The sequence below is a fragment of the Scyliorhinus canicula genome, chromosome 27 (assembly GCF_902713615.1).
Source record: "Scyliorhinus canicula chromosome 27, sScyCan1.1, whole genome shotgun sequence".
NCBI classification, from domain to species: Eukaryota; Metazoa; Chordata; class Chondrichthyes; order Carcharhiniformes; family Scyliorhinidae; genus Scyliorhinus; species Scyliorhinus canicula.
The window spans coordinates 7186764-7201603 of record NC_052172.1 but is presented as its reverse complement, the minus strand read 5'-3'; the positions used below and the strand labels follow the sequence as shown (position 1 = coordinate 7201603).

Genomic DNA, 14840 nt, shown 5'->3' with positions numbered 1-14840 from the left:
CAGGCTGTGCCTTTGGACTGAGGAAAAGTGAGGGACGACGTACTTGGTGTCTTGGTGGTGACCATGGCAGAGGGCGATTGGGTGAATGTCGAGGCTGCTGGGGTGGAGGTGAGGATAAGGAGAATCCTCTCATTGATTCGGCTGCTGAGGTGAGGGCACCAGCCTGCTGACTACGTTTGGGGTGGGGTTGGGGGTGGGGAGCCCACTCTGGCCTTGTACCGTGAATCATTTAATCTCTCCGGTCCTACACCTTCTCAAAGACAAAAGCAAATTACTGCGGATGCTGGAATCTGAAACAGAAAACACTGGAAAATATCAGGCTAGGGGATGGAGGGCGGATGGGGCTGGAGGGAGGTAGGGGAGGGAGGGGGATAGGGGATGAAGGGCGGATAGGGGATGGAGGGCGGATGGGGCTGGAGGGAGGTGGGGAGGGAGCGGGATAGGGGATGAAGGGCGGATAGGGGATGGAGGAGGATAGGGGATGGAGGACGGATAGGGGATGGAGGGGGATAGGGGATGGAGGAGGATAGGGGATGGAGGAGGACAGGGGATGGAGGAGGATAGGGGATGAAGGGCGGATAGGGGATGGAGGAGGATAGGGGATGGAGGACGGACAGGGGATGGAGGAGGATAGGGGATGGAGGAGGACAGGGGATGGAGGAGGATAGGGGATGGAGGAGGATAGGGGATGGAGGAGGATAGGGGATGGAGGACGGACAGGGGATGGAGGGAGATAGGGGATGGAGGAGGATAGGGGATGGAGGAGGATAGGGGATGGAGGAGGATAGGGGATGGAGGAGGATAGGGGATGGAGGGGGATAGGGGATGGAGGGGGATAGGGGATGGAGGGGGATAGGGGATGGAGGAGGATAGGGGTTGGAGGAGGATAGGGGTTGGAGGAGGATAGGGGATGGAGGAGGATAGGGGATGGAGGAGGATAGGGGATGGAGGGGGATAGGGGATGGAGGGGGATAGGGGATGGAGGGGATGGAGGAGGTTAGGGGTTGGAGGAGGATAGGGGATGGAGGAGGATAGGGGTTGGAGGAGGATAGGGGATGGAGGAGGATAGGGGATGGAGGGGGATTGGGGATGGAGGGGGATAGGGGATGGAGGGGGATAGGGGATGGAGGAGGATAGGGGATGGAGGGGATGGAGGAGGATAGGGGTTGGAGGGGGATAGGGTATGGAGGTAGATAGGGATGGATAGGGGCTGGAGAGAGATAGGGGACGGAGGAGGATAGGGGATGGAGGAGGACAGGTGATGGAGGAGGATAGGGGATGGAGGAGGATAGGGGTTGGAGGGGGACAGGGTATGGAGGAGATAGGGATGGATAGGGGCTGGAGAGAGATAGGGGATGGAGGGAGATAGGGAATGGAGGAGGATAGTGGTTGGAGGGGGATGGGGCTGGAGGGAGGTAGGGGTTGGAGGAGGATAGGGGATGGAGGAGAATAGGGGATGGAGGAGGATAGGGGATGGAGGGGGATAGGGGAGGGAGGGGGATAGGAGATGGAGGAGGATAGGGGAGGGAGGGAGATAGGGGTGGAGGGGGATAGGGGATGGAGGAGTATAGGGGCGGAGGGAGATAGGGGGTGGAGGGGGATCGGGGTGGAGGGAGATAGGGGTGGAGGAGGATAGGGGGTGGAGAGGGATAGGGGTGGAGGGGGATGGGTGGAGGGGGATAGGGGGTGGAGGGGGATAGGGCATGGAGGGTAAGAGGGTGGAGGGGGATGGGGTGGAGGGGGATAGGGGGTGGAAGGGTATAGAGGTGGAGGGGGATGGGGTGGAGGGGGATGGGGTGGAGGGGGATGGGGGATGGAAATCTAGCAGCCCCTGGAGAGAGGAGGGAGCTGATATTTCCATCCTCCACCCCCATCCCACCCATCCCCTATCCCGCTCTATCCCCATCCCCCTCCATCCCCAATCTCCCTCCATCCCCTATCTCCCTCCATCCCCTATCACCCTCCATCCCCTATCACCCTCCATCCCCTATCACCCTCCATCCCCTATCTCCCTCCATCCCCTATCTCCCTCCATCCCCTATCTCCCTCCATCCCCATCACCCTCCAGCCCCTATCCCCCTCCATCCCCTCCATCCCCTATCACCCTCCATGCCCTATCCCCATCCATCCCCTATCCCCCTCCATCCCCTATTTCCCTCCACTTCTATCTCCCTCCAACCCCATCCCCTCCAGCACCATCCCCTCCACCACCAAATCCCCGTCCCCCCTATCCTCCTCTATCCCTATCCCCCTCCATCCCCCTTCGGACCCTATCCTCTTCCATCCCCTATCCCCCTCCATTCCCTATCTCCCTCCAACTCCCCTCCAGCTCCCATCCCCTTCCCCCCTATCCTCCTCTATCCCTGCCCCTATCCCCCTCCATCCCCTCCATCCCCTCCCCGTTCCCTCCACCACCAGGGCCTGAACCCCAGACTGGAGAATTCCGCCCTCAATATTCTTGGACGTATCAGATTCCAGACAGGCTCAGGAACTGAAGGTATAAAGTGAGGATCTGGGCCCAGCAGCAGGTTGGGATGTCCTGTGCCCACACGGCGCTGTCAGTCTGCCCACTCACACACAGCTCCGCAAGGCAGCCACACTAACTGATCCCACACTGCCTCACCACAGCTGCTGAGAGAGTCAGCTTGCAATCCGAGACAGGTTAACTCGGAGCTCAGTATCCAGCGGGATCAGCGGGCTGAGGCTGGGCCAGGAATGTGCAGCATGTTCTGAGTAAACACTCAGTAATTTCTTCACAAGCACCAGATGAAACTGCTCCGATATCCAGCTGTCTGAACAAGGACGTTTGGCTCTGATGTGGGGTCAGTCCCGACACTCTGGCAGTGCAGCACTCCCTCAGTGCTGACCCTCTGACAGTGCAGCACTCCCTCAGTACTGACTCTCTGACAGTGCAGCACTCCCTCAGTACTGACCCTCTGACAGTGCAGCACTCCCTCAGTGCTGACCCTCTGACAGTGCAGCACTCCCTCAGTACTGACACTCTGACAGTGCGGCACTCCCTCAGTACTAATCCTCTGACAGTGCGGCACTCCCTCAGTACTGACCCTCTGACAGTGCGGCACTCCCTCAGTACTGACCCTCTGACAGTGCAGCACTCCCTCAGTACTGACCCTCTGACAGCCCAGCACTCCCTCAGTACTGACCCTCTGATAGTGCGGCACTCCCTCAGTACTGACCCTCTGATAGTGCGGCACTCCCTCAGTACTGACCCTCTGACAGTGCAGCACTCCCTCAGCACTGACCCTCTGACAGTGCGGCACTTCCTCAGTACTGACCCTCTGACAGTGCGGCACTCCCTCTGTACTGACCCTCTGACAGTGCGGCACTTCCTCAGGACTGACCCTCTGACAGTGCGGCACTCCCTCAGTACTGACCCTCTGATAGTGCGGCACTCCCTCAGTACTGACCCTCTGACAGTGCGGCACTCCCTCAGTACTGACCCTCTGACAGTGCAGCACTCCCTCAGTACTGACCCTCTGACAATGCAGCACTCCCTCAGTACTCACCCTCTGACAGTGCGGCAGTCCCTCAGTACTGACCCTCTGACAGTGAGGCACTCCCTCAGTACTGACTCTCTGACAGTGCAGCACTCCCTCAGTACTGACCCTCTGACAGTGCGGCACTCCCTCAGTAATGACCCTCTGACAGTGCAGCACTCCGTCAGCACTGACCCTCTGACAGTGCGGCACTCCCTCAGTACTGACCCTCTGACAGTACGGCACTCCCTCCGTACTGACCCTCTGACAGTGCAGCACTCCCTCAGTACTGCACTGGAGTGGGAGTTAAGCCACACAGCTCCTGACTCAGAGTGAGGAGGTGCGTGAAAGCATAATGAGGTTGGAGAGGCGGAGGTTTTGCAGCTTAACGTTTTAATGTGCAAACATTCATAAACACTGCTGCTTGAAACAGTGCTGGCTCCTTCCAGCTGCTCCCCTCGGCCCTGTCCAGAGGACGGAATTTACCAGCTGTTCATGTAGTCGGATATCCCAGTCCTACCGACCCCCCCCCCCGCCTCGAGTTCCCCCCCCCCCGCCTCGAGTTTCCCAGTGACGAAGTCAATGGGAATTCCCGTTGATAACGACGGGAGCAGAGCCCACCCACTGGCGGCCCTCCTCCGCATCGAAAAACACGAGATGGGTTGTGCAGAAAATCCTGCCCAGTGTCCGAGACGACCCTTCACCCCCATCGGTGCCCTCTGACCCCTTTGCTCCTTTATCAGGGGTCAGCGTGGCTGAAGACAAAAAGGTCAGAAAATTGTGGTCGAACTCACCATGCGTGGGGCTCTCCGTCCCGGCAGCCCGCCAACGGGGTTTCCCGTTGTGACCACTGCCACACTATCGGGAAATCCGTGGGCGTGAGAATCCCACCGTGTATGTAAACAATAACTTTAATTTTAATCGTAGTGTCTCTCCTGAATCGAGCTTCCTCGCAGTTTTCTTCGGCGATCACTCGCTAACGAGTGCGATTGTCTGTCGAAGAAACTACGTGTTACTGGTCACGGGTTCTGTGAGTCCTTGCCTGGCTGCTGAGCCTGATCTCAGAGCCACATCTTCGACTGAACACTTTGTAGGTGTTTCTGGGGGGGTGGGATCGGTCCGTGGGCTGTAGGTCGCTGGTATTCCTTTCTCAGGCTCCTTTCCCGGGCCTCCTCTTGCCGTTGTGTGTCCGCAAGGAATCGTGTCCCTTCAATCAGGGGGTTGCTCCAAGTGGGTCTCTTCAGAGCACGGGTCGCCCACGCGTTGATGTCTATGTTGCATTTTTTGAGGTAAGCCTTCAGGAGGTGGCACAGTGGTTAGCACTGCTGCCTCACAGCGCCATGGACCCGGGTCCAACTCCGGTCTTAGGTGGCTATGTGGAGTTTGCACTTTCTCTCCGTGCCTGCGTGGGTTTCTCCGGGTGCTCTGGTTTCCTCCCACAGTCCAAAGGTTACTTAGATTGGTAATGATAAATTCTCCCTTCATGTCCAGGGATGTTCAGGTTAGGCTGGTTACAGAAATAGGGCAGGAGAGTGTGTTGCTCTTTCAGAGGGTCGGTGTGGACCCAATGGGCCGAATGGTCTCTGTGTGCACTGTAGGAATTCTATGTCTCTGGGTGCCTTTGAAGAGCTTCCTTTGACCTCCTCTAGTTCAGAAGACTTCCTTGAGCTCGGCAAACAATATTTGCTTTGGTAGTTAGGACTCTGGCGTCCTAAGCACATGACTGGTCCAGCGCAGTTGGTTTCCGATGATCATGGCCTCCATGCTGGTACTCTTGGCTCCTTCAAGGACTCTGCTGTTAGTACGTCTGTCCTCCCAGCTGATGTGGAGAATCTGTCTCAGACAGCGTTTATGGTACCTCTCCAGGGCCTTGAGGTGGTGTCTGTACGTAGTCCATGTTTCTGAGCCGCAGGAAGGACGACCGCCTTGTACATAGAACATAGAACAGTACAGCACAGAACAGGCCCTTCGGCCCTCGATGTTGTGCCGAGCAATGATCACCCTACTTAAACCCACGTAACCCGCATACCCGTAACCCAACAATCCCCCCCATTAACCTTACACTACGGGCAATTTAGCATGGCCAATCCACCTAACCCGCACATCTTTGGACTGTGGGAGGAAACCGGAGCACCCGGAAGAAACCCACGCACACACGGGGAGGACGTGCAGACTCCACACAGACAGTGACCCAGCCGGGAATCGAACCTGGGACCCTGGAGCTGTGAAGCATTGATGCTAACCACCATGCTACCGTGAGGCCCCGTGTACACGAGGATCAGCACAGCTATTGTGGATGTCAAAGGCTCTCCAGCGGGATTCTCTGTCGGCGGGACCCTCCACTGCACCGGCAGCGCACCCACACTCACGGGTGTCCCGATAACATGGGGTGGCCACAATGGGAAATCCCATTGGCCGGCTGCCAGAATGGAGGATCCCGCTGCCGGCGAGGGCGCGCAGGAAAACGCGGCTGGCAGACTGCAGAATCCCGCCCCTCATCTTTAGCCGTCCAAAGGAGGCGCTCGCGGATTGGATACGGTGTTGGACCTCGTCATCGATGTCAGCCTTGACGGAGAGGTGGCTCCCCAGGTATGGGAAATGGTCCGTGATCGGGAGGGTTTCTCTGTTGATTGGGCAGCACGGTAGCATGGTGGTTAGCATAAATGCTTCACAGCTCCAGGGTCCCAGGTTCGATTCCCGGCTGGGTCACTGTCTGTGTGGAGTCTGCACGTCCTCCCCGTGTGTGCGTGGGTTTCCTCCGGGTGCTCCGGTTTCCTCCCACAGTCCAAAGGTGTGCGGGTTAGGTGGATTGGCCATGCTAAATTGCCCGTAGTGTCCTAAAAAAGTAAGGTTAAGGGGGGGTTGTTGGGTTACGGCAGGGGTGGGCAAACTTTTCCGTGCAAGGGCCACATTCAGAAATTCACAATTCACAAAGGGCCGCATAGTATATTAAGTAAAATAATTACTTCACCCGGTTATGATTCTGGGCGCCTCATATAGAACATAGAACAGTACAGCACAGAACAGGCCCTTCGGCCCTCGACGTTGTGCCGAGCAATGATCACCCTACTCAAGTCAACGTATCCACCCTATACCAGTAAGTAACCCAACAGGCCCCCCCCATTAACCTTAAAAAAAAAAATTTTTTTTTTAAAATTTTTTTTTAAAAACAAAAAAAAATTTTTTTTTTTAATGACTTGGTGGGCCGCAGAAATACCTTTGGCGGGCCGCATGCGGCCCGCGGGCCGTAGTTTGCCCACCCCTGGGTTACGGGTATAGGGTGGATACGTGGGCTTGAGTAGGGCGATCATGGCTCGGCACAACATCGAGGGCCGAAGGGCCTGTTCTGTGCTGTACTGTTCTATGTTCTATCTTGGTGGAGGGAGAGAACTTGCCCTGGGGCGGGTTGGTAAAAAAATTCAGTCTTCTTTCGGTTGAGGTTGCGACCGATTCTGCTTCCGCCAAGGTGTCAGCCTGGCTTGGAGATTCTCTTCTGAGAGGGAGGAGATGTGGATGTCATCCCCATCGTGAAGTTCCACAAGTAGTGTCTGTCGTTTTCTTCTTCGGTTTCAACCGGTTGAGGTTGAAAGGTTTTCCGCCCATTCTGTGGATGATGTTGACTCCACTGGGAAGCTTGTTCTTGACAAGGTGAAGGGTGGTGGCTATAAGGAGGGAGAAAATGGTGGGGGCGATGGCACATCCCTGTTTGACTCTGGTCTTCACCTCGAAGATTTCAGTCTTATTTCCGGCAGAGAGACTGTCATCGACATCTTGCCGTTGAGGAATCGGAGGATGTTGATGAATTTCTCTGGACTGCCGTCCTTTGACAGGGTTTTCCATAGCAGCTCCTGATTGACTGAGCCAAAATCCTTGGTCAGATGGATGAAGACCACGAAGAGTGCTTGATTTTGCTTCTGCCATTTCTTTTGAAGTTGCCGAGCAGTAAAAATAATATCCGCTGTTCCTCGGCTGGTCGGACGCCACACTGGTTTTCCAGAAGGATTTCCTCAGAGGGGGGAAGGATTCGGGCGATGATCTTCCCGGCGATGGAGAGTAAGGAGATTCCTCAGTCGTTCCCACCAGTCCGCCTTGTCTCCTTTCTTGAAGATGGTGGCGATGACAGTATCCCTGAGGAATTTCTTCTTGACCCAGACTTTCAGCGACAGCTGATGGAGATGACGGGATACCTCTTCTTCTCCAAGTTTGAAAGTCACCACTGGGATCCCGCCCACTCCAGTGGCCTTTCCATTCTTCGTGCGTTTAACGATGGCTTTGCCCGTCCACGCTGGGTGGGAGTCCAAGGTCATCTTTGATGGGGAGTTGGGGGATTTCCTCAAACATGTCCTCATCTTTGGTTGTATCATGGTTTAGGAGTTTTATGAAATGTTCTCCTCCCCATATTAACAGAGGAATTAAAACTAAATACGAATGAAGCGATGACCCAAATTCACTGATTGGGCATCCATTAGAACCATCACATTGACCAATGTGTGTGCTGCGAAAGTCCAGTTGGAGAGTTGTTGCAACATTAGCAAGAGGGTCCACTCCCAAGAACAAGCACCAAATGGCTCCCGACACCAGTATGAGTCTTTTACCATCTATGCTGACTGTGAGAGTGAGTAGGAGAGGTGCGGGGGGAACATTAACTGGGGTAGTGCTCCCCAGGAGCAGGGGGCCGAGAGCAAAACGGCAAAGTCCTGTCTTCAGCCACCACCATTTGTAATCCTTTGGCAAGGGGGACAAGTTGTGGGCGGCACGGTAGCGCAGTGGTTAGCACAGTTGCTTCACAGCTCCAGGGTCCCAGGTTCGATTCCCGGTTTGGCTCACTGCCTGTGCGGAGTCTGCACGTTCTCTCCATGTCTGCATGTGCTTCCTCCGGGTGCTCTGGTTTCCTCCCACAGTCCAAAGATGTGCAGGTTAGGTGGATTGGCCGTGATAAATTGCCCTTAGTGTCCAAAAAGGTTAGGTGGGGTTACTGGGTTACAGGATAGGGTGGATGCGTGGGCTTAGGAAGGGTGCTCTTTCCAAGAGCCGGTGCAGACATGATGGGCTGAATGGCCTCCTTCTGCACTGTAAATTCTCAGATTCTATGAAGTTCATAATCCCCCGGGACCATCCAGAGTTGTGATTGGAGGATGAGCGAGTGTGGGAGAGATGGGGCACTTCCTCCAGTCCCAGATTCTGCCTCTCCCAAACTTGCTGTTCCAACTCCTCCAACCATGGATTCCCTCTTCCCGTTTTTCCTGCTCCTCTTGATACACAAACATTGATTGGAATGACAGCAGCAACAGTGGGAGAGAGGCAGATACATATCCCGGCAGTGAAACTGACAGTTCAGTTTTTTTTTTTAACGCATTTTTTTAGTGATGAAGGTTGGATCGGACGATGCTGATCGCAAATTTCCAAATGTCACAACTCTGCCATTTGCTGGAGATTTCTCATCCTGGCTTACTCGATGGGCCGAAGGGACTCTCCCGTGCTATATTATTCTGTGATCCTGGAAGTTTATCGAATATGAAATGAAATGAAATGAAAATCGCTTATTGTCACGAGTAGGCTTCACTGAAGTTACTGTGAAAAGCCCCTAGTCGCCACATTCCGGCGCCTGTCCGGGGAGGCTGGTACGGGAATCGAACCGTGCTGCTGGCCTGCTTTCAAAGCCAGCGATTTAGCTGAGTGAGCTAAACCAGCCCTTTCAGATCTTTCAGATATTTGCCACCCCACCCCCTCCCCACACAAACCACGATTCGCTGGGTCACCTGATCGTCCCTCCTCGCCTACCCTCTCCAGACCAGCCTGAAACCTTACGTCATTCAATAATAATAATCTTTATTAGTGCCACTAGTGGGCTTACATGAACACTGCAGTGAAGTTACTGTGAAAAGCCCCTAGTCGCCACACTCCAGCGCCTGTTCGGGTACACGGAGGGAGAATTCAGAATGTCCAATTCACCAAACAAGCACGTCTTTTGGGACTTGTGGGAGGAAACCGGAGCACCCGGAGGAAACCCACGCAGACACGGGGAGAACGTGCAAACTCCGCACAGACAGCCACCCAAGCCGGGAATCGAACCGGGGATCCTGGCGTCGTGAAGCAACAGTGCTACCCACCATGCCGCCCATTCACATCCCAATCCTTGTCGACGAGCAGAATCGAGGTGCCCCCTGGGCTGCTGTCTCCATATTTTTCCGATTGAGAATTTTCCCCGCACGACAAGTGTTGTGAGCTGGGAGCTGCGGTGGATTGGAGGCCGGGATGTTTGAAAAGACCCCGCCCCCACCCCCCTCAGTCCCCTCCACCCCGACCTCCCGGTCTCAGCCCAGTGTCGGCTTGCAAATGCTTGTCCACTGTGACAATAATGTAACCTCAATAGAGGCCACACAAAGGGGAGCAGATTGAGACAAATAATCCATTCTACTCAGTGATGTGTTGGAATGTGACTGACTGAATGAGCAGTGAGCTCCATTTCAGGCAACAGAGGTCCTGCCTGGGGCCCTGTTGTCATGTGACTAACTGGGACTGAGCGGATTTAAAGGAACTGTCTCCTGCACTGGGCTGATATCTCCAGGAATTAAAGCTCACTCACAGACTCTGGCAGGAGAAAGATGCTTTTCCTGTCAGATAAGCCCTTTGCACAAAATGGCCCTGGGACAAGGTTTACCCCCTCAAACAACATCATTGAGAAATCAGCTGATCTGCCATGTCATAGAATTGTCGAATCCCCCCATTCGGCCCATCGAGTCTGCACCCACTCTTTTGAAAGACCACCCAACCTAAACCCAACCCTCCGTTGTGTTCCTGCAACCCCACCCTAAGGGGCAATTTATCCTGGCCAATCCACCCAACCTGCACATCTTTGGACTGTGAGAGGAAACCAGTACACCCGGATGAAACCCACGCACACACGGGGAGAAAGTGAACTCCACACAGACAGCAACCTGAGGCCAGAATTAAGCCCGGGTCCCTGGCACTGTGAGACAGCAGTGCTACCCCGGGTCCCTGTCACTGTGAGACAGCAGTGTTAACCCGGGTCCCTGGCACTGTGAGACAGCAGTGTTAACCCGGGTCCCTGGCACAGTGAGGCAGCAGTGTTAACCCGGGTCCCTGGCAGTGTGAGACAGCAGTGTTAATGCGGGTCCCTGGCACTGTGAGACAGCAGTGTTAACCCGGATCCCTGGCACTGTGAGACAGCAGTGTTAACCCGAGTCACTGGCACTGTGAGGTAGCAGTGTTAACCCGGGTCCCTGGCACTGTGAGACAGCAGTGTTAACCCGAGTCACTGGCACTGTGAGGTAGCAGTGTTAACCCGGGTCCCTGTCACTGTGAGACAGCAGTGTTAACCCGGGTCCCTGGCACTGTGAGACAGCAGTGTTAACCCGGGTCCCTGGCACAGTGAGGCAGCAGTGTTAACCCGGGTCCCTGGCAGTGTGAGACAGCAGTGTTAATGCGGGTCCCTGGCACTGTGAGACAGCAGTGTTAACCCGGATCCCTGGCACTGTGAGACAGCAGTGTTAACCCGAGTCACTGGCACTGTGAGGTAGCAGTGTTAACCCGGGTCCCTGGCACTGTGAGACAGCAGTGTTAACCCGGGTCCCGGACACTGTGAGACAGCAGTGTTAACCTGGGTCCCTGGCACTGTGAGACAGCAGTGTTAACCCGGGTCCCTGGCACAATGAGACAGCAGTGTTAATCTGGGTCCCTGACACTGTGAGACAGCAGTGTTAATCTGGGTCCCTGGCACTGTGAGACAGCAGTGTTAACCTCGGTCCCTGGCACTGTGAGACAACAGTGTTAACCCGGGTCCCTGGCACTGTGAGACAGCAGTGTTAGCCCGGGTCCTTGGCGCTGTGAGACAGCAGTGTTAACCCGGGCCCCTGGCTCTGTGAGACAGCAGTGTTATCCCGGGTCCCTGGCACTGTGAGACAGCAGTGTTAATCTGGGTCCCTGGCACTGTGAGGCAGCAGTGTTAACCCGGGTCCCTGGCACTGAGACAGCAGTGTTAACCCGGGTCACTGGCACTGTGAGACAGCAGTGTTAACCCGGGTCACTGGCACTGTGAGACAGCAGTGTTAACCCGGGTCCCTGGCGCTGTGAGGCAGCAGTGTTAACCCGGGTCCCTGGCTCTGTGAGACAGAAGTGTTAACCCGGCTCCCTGGCACTGTGAGACAGCAGTGTTAACCCGGGTCCCTAGCACTGTGAGGCAGCAGTGTTAACCCGGGTCATTGGCACTGTGAGACAGCAGTGTTAACCCGGGTCCCTGGCGCTGTGAGGCAGCAGTGTTAACCAGGGTCCCTGGCTCTGTGAGACAGCAGTCTTAACCCGGGTCCCTGGCTCTGTGAGACAGCAGTGTTAACCCGGGTCCCTGGCTCTGTGAGACAGCAGTGTTAACCCGGGTCCCTGGCACTGTGAGACAGCAGTGTTAACCCGGGTCCCTGGCACTGTGAGACAGCAGTGTTAACCCGGGTCCCTGGCACTGTGAGACATCAGTCTTAACCCGGGTCCCTGGCTCTGTGAGACAGCAGTGTTAACCCGGGTCCCTGGCACTGTGAGACAACAGTGTTAACCCGGGTCCCTGGCACTGTGAGACAGCAGTGTTAACCCGGGTCCCTGGCACTGTGAGACAGCAGTGTTAACCCGGACCCCTGGCTCTGTGAGACAGCAGTGTTATCCCGGGTCCCTGGCACTGTGAGACAGCAGTGTTAACCCGGGTCCCTGGCACTGTGAGGCAGCAGTGTTAACCCGGGTCCCTGGCACTGTGAGGCAGCAGTGTTAACCCGGGTCATTGGCACTGTGTGACAGCAGTGTTAACCCGGGTCATTGGCGCTGTGAGACAGCAGTGTTAACCCGGGTCCCTGGCTCTGTGAGACAGCAGTGTTATCCCGGGTCCCTGGCACTGTGAGACAGCAGTGTTAACCCGGGTCCCTGGCACTGTGAGACAGCAGTGTTAACCCGGATCCCTAGCACCGTGAGGCAGCAGTGCTAACCCGGGTTCCTGGCACTGTGAGACAGCAGTGCTAACCCGGGTCCCTGGCGCTGTGAGACAGCAGTGTTAACCCGGGTCATTGGCACTGTGAGACAGCAGTGTTAACCCGGGTCCCTGGCACAATGAGCCCCTCGATATCTGTGCTGCTGGTTAATGCCACAATTACATTGACCTCTGGCCTCCTCACTCAGTGGATTGAGGGGAGTCTATAAGACGATTCTCACTGAGGTGAGAGATCATTTGAGGATATCACGACCGAGGAGCAATATCTGGAGTGTGGAATTCTTCTGAATTGCAGGTTTGGGCTCATACTGGCGAATCCTTGCCCTGTATTTAGCAGTTATTTTTAGCAATGTCTATCATTGGGCCCAATCCAGTGCACACCCTGAGACAGCAGGGTCCTAACAAAATGACAAGGGGGGTGATGACAGTTATGTGGGAGGAGACAGTTTCTATTTTAAATTTAGCGTAGCCAATTAATTTTGTTTTCCAATTAAGGGCAATTTAGCACGGCCTAGCCACCGAACTTGCACATCTTTAGGTTGCGGGGGTGAAACCCACACAGACATGGGGAGAATGTGCAAAGTGGCTGGTTTAGCACAGTGGGCTAAACAGCTGACTTCTCATGCAGAACAAGGCAGCAGCGCGGGTTCAATTCCCGTACCAGCCTCCCCGAACAGGCGCCCGAATGTGGCGACTAGGGGCTTTGCACAGCAACCTCATGAAATGAAAATCGCTTATTGTCGCGAGTAGGCTTCAATGAAGTTACTGTGAAAAGCCCCTAGTCGCCACATTCCGGCGCCTGTCCGGGGAGGCTGGTACGGGAATCGAACCGTGCTACTGGCCTGCTTGGTCTGCTTTAAAAGCCAGCGATTTAGCCCAGTGAGCTAAACCAGCCCCTGAACCAACCCATTGAAGCCTACTTGTGGCAATAAGCTATTATTAAACACCCCACGGACAGTGACCCAGGGCTGGGATTCGAACCCGGGTCCTCAGCGCCGCAGACACAGTGCTAACCACTGCGCCACGTGCTGCCCTCGGGAGGAGACATTTTTAAGTGATTGGGGGGGAATCACAATTAGACCAGTGATTCGAAAAGCTTCCTGCAAATAGATGTTTTCCACACTTAATTTCCATTGCAGATTCTGTTACGATGGCCGGGAAGGTCAGCAGGCAATCGGGATGCACCTTGGTGTGCCTGATTTTCACAATTCACATTTCACAATATCCTCACCTTGAATTGCGAGGGTTGATGGAGAGATGACCGCTGTCTTCTCCCTGATGGTCACTGGCAGCCCGTCCTGTAGCCACACCAGCTCCTCCAGCGCTGGCGACCCCGCTGCGGCACAGCTGAGGTTAAAGGCCGTGTCGCGGCGCACGTTGATATCCTCTGGCTCCTCGGTGAAGTGGGGCAACCCTGAGGATTCAGAGAAAACTGTCTGCACATCAAAACGTCAGGCTTTGTTCATCAACATGTGGATAATACATGTCATCTCAATAGCTCACACCTCCCTGTAGCCTCAGTCCCCAGACCCACCCCAGGCCCACCCCTGACCCATCCCAGACCCATCCCTCACCCACCCCAGACCCACCATCACCCACCCCAGACCCACCCCAGACCCACCCCTCACCCACCCCAGACCCACCCCAGACCCACCCCTGACCCACCCCAGACCCAACCCCTGACCCACCCCAGACCCACCCCTGACCCACCCCAGACCCACCCCTGACCCACCCCAGACCCACCCCAGACCCATCCCTCACCCACCCCAGACCCACCCCAGACCCACCCCTGACCCACCCCAGACCCACCCCTCACCCACCCCAGACCCACCCCAGACCCACCCCTGACCCACCCCAGACCCAACCCCTGACCCACCCCAGACCCCCCCCTGACCCACCCCAGACCCACCCCTGACCCACCCCAGACCCACCCCTCACCCACCCCAGACCCACCCCAGACCCACCCCAGACTCACCCCTGACCCACCCCTGATCCATCCCAGACCCACCACAGACCCACCCCAGACCCATCCCTCACCCACCCCAGACCCACCACAGACCCACCCTAGTCCCACCCCTGACACACCACAGACCCACCGCAGCCCCGCCCCAGACCCATCCCAGACCCATCCCTCACCCACCCCAGACCCACCCTCACCCACCCCAGACCCACCTCAGACCCACCCCAGACCCACCCCAGACCCAACCCCAGACCCACCCCAGTCCCACCCCTCACCCACCAGACCCAACCCTCACCCACCCCAGACCCACCCCTGACTCATCCCAGACCCACCCCTGACCCACCCCAGACCCATCCCTCACCCACCCCAGACCCACCCCAGACCCACCCCAGACTCA

At 56.1% G+C, this 14840-nt stretch overlaps 1 protein-coding gene across 1 annotated transcript in view; it reads right to left on the bottom strand.

The window, feature by feature from the left end:
- LOC119957700 (tyrosine-protein kinase receptor UFO) overlaps positions 1–14840 on the bottom strand; it is a 157907-nt gene that overhangs the window by 95240 nt on the left and 47827 nt on the right. Inside the window, 1 exon segment of the mRNA XM_038785765.1 lies at positions 13715–13897. Within this exon segment, the coding sequence (XP_038641693.1) occupies positions 13715–13897 (183 nt within the window).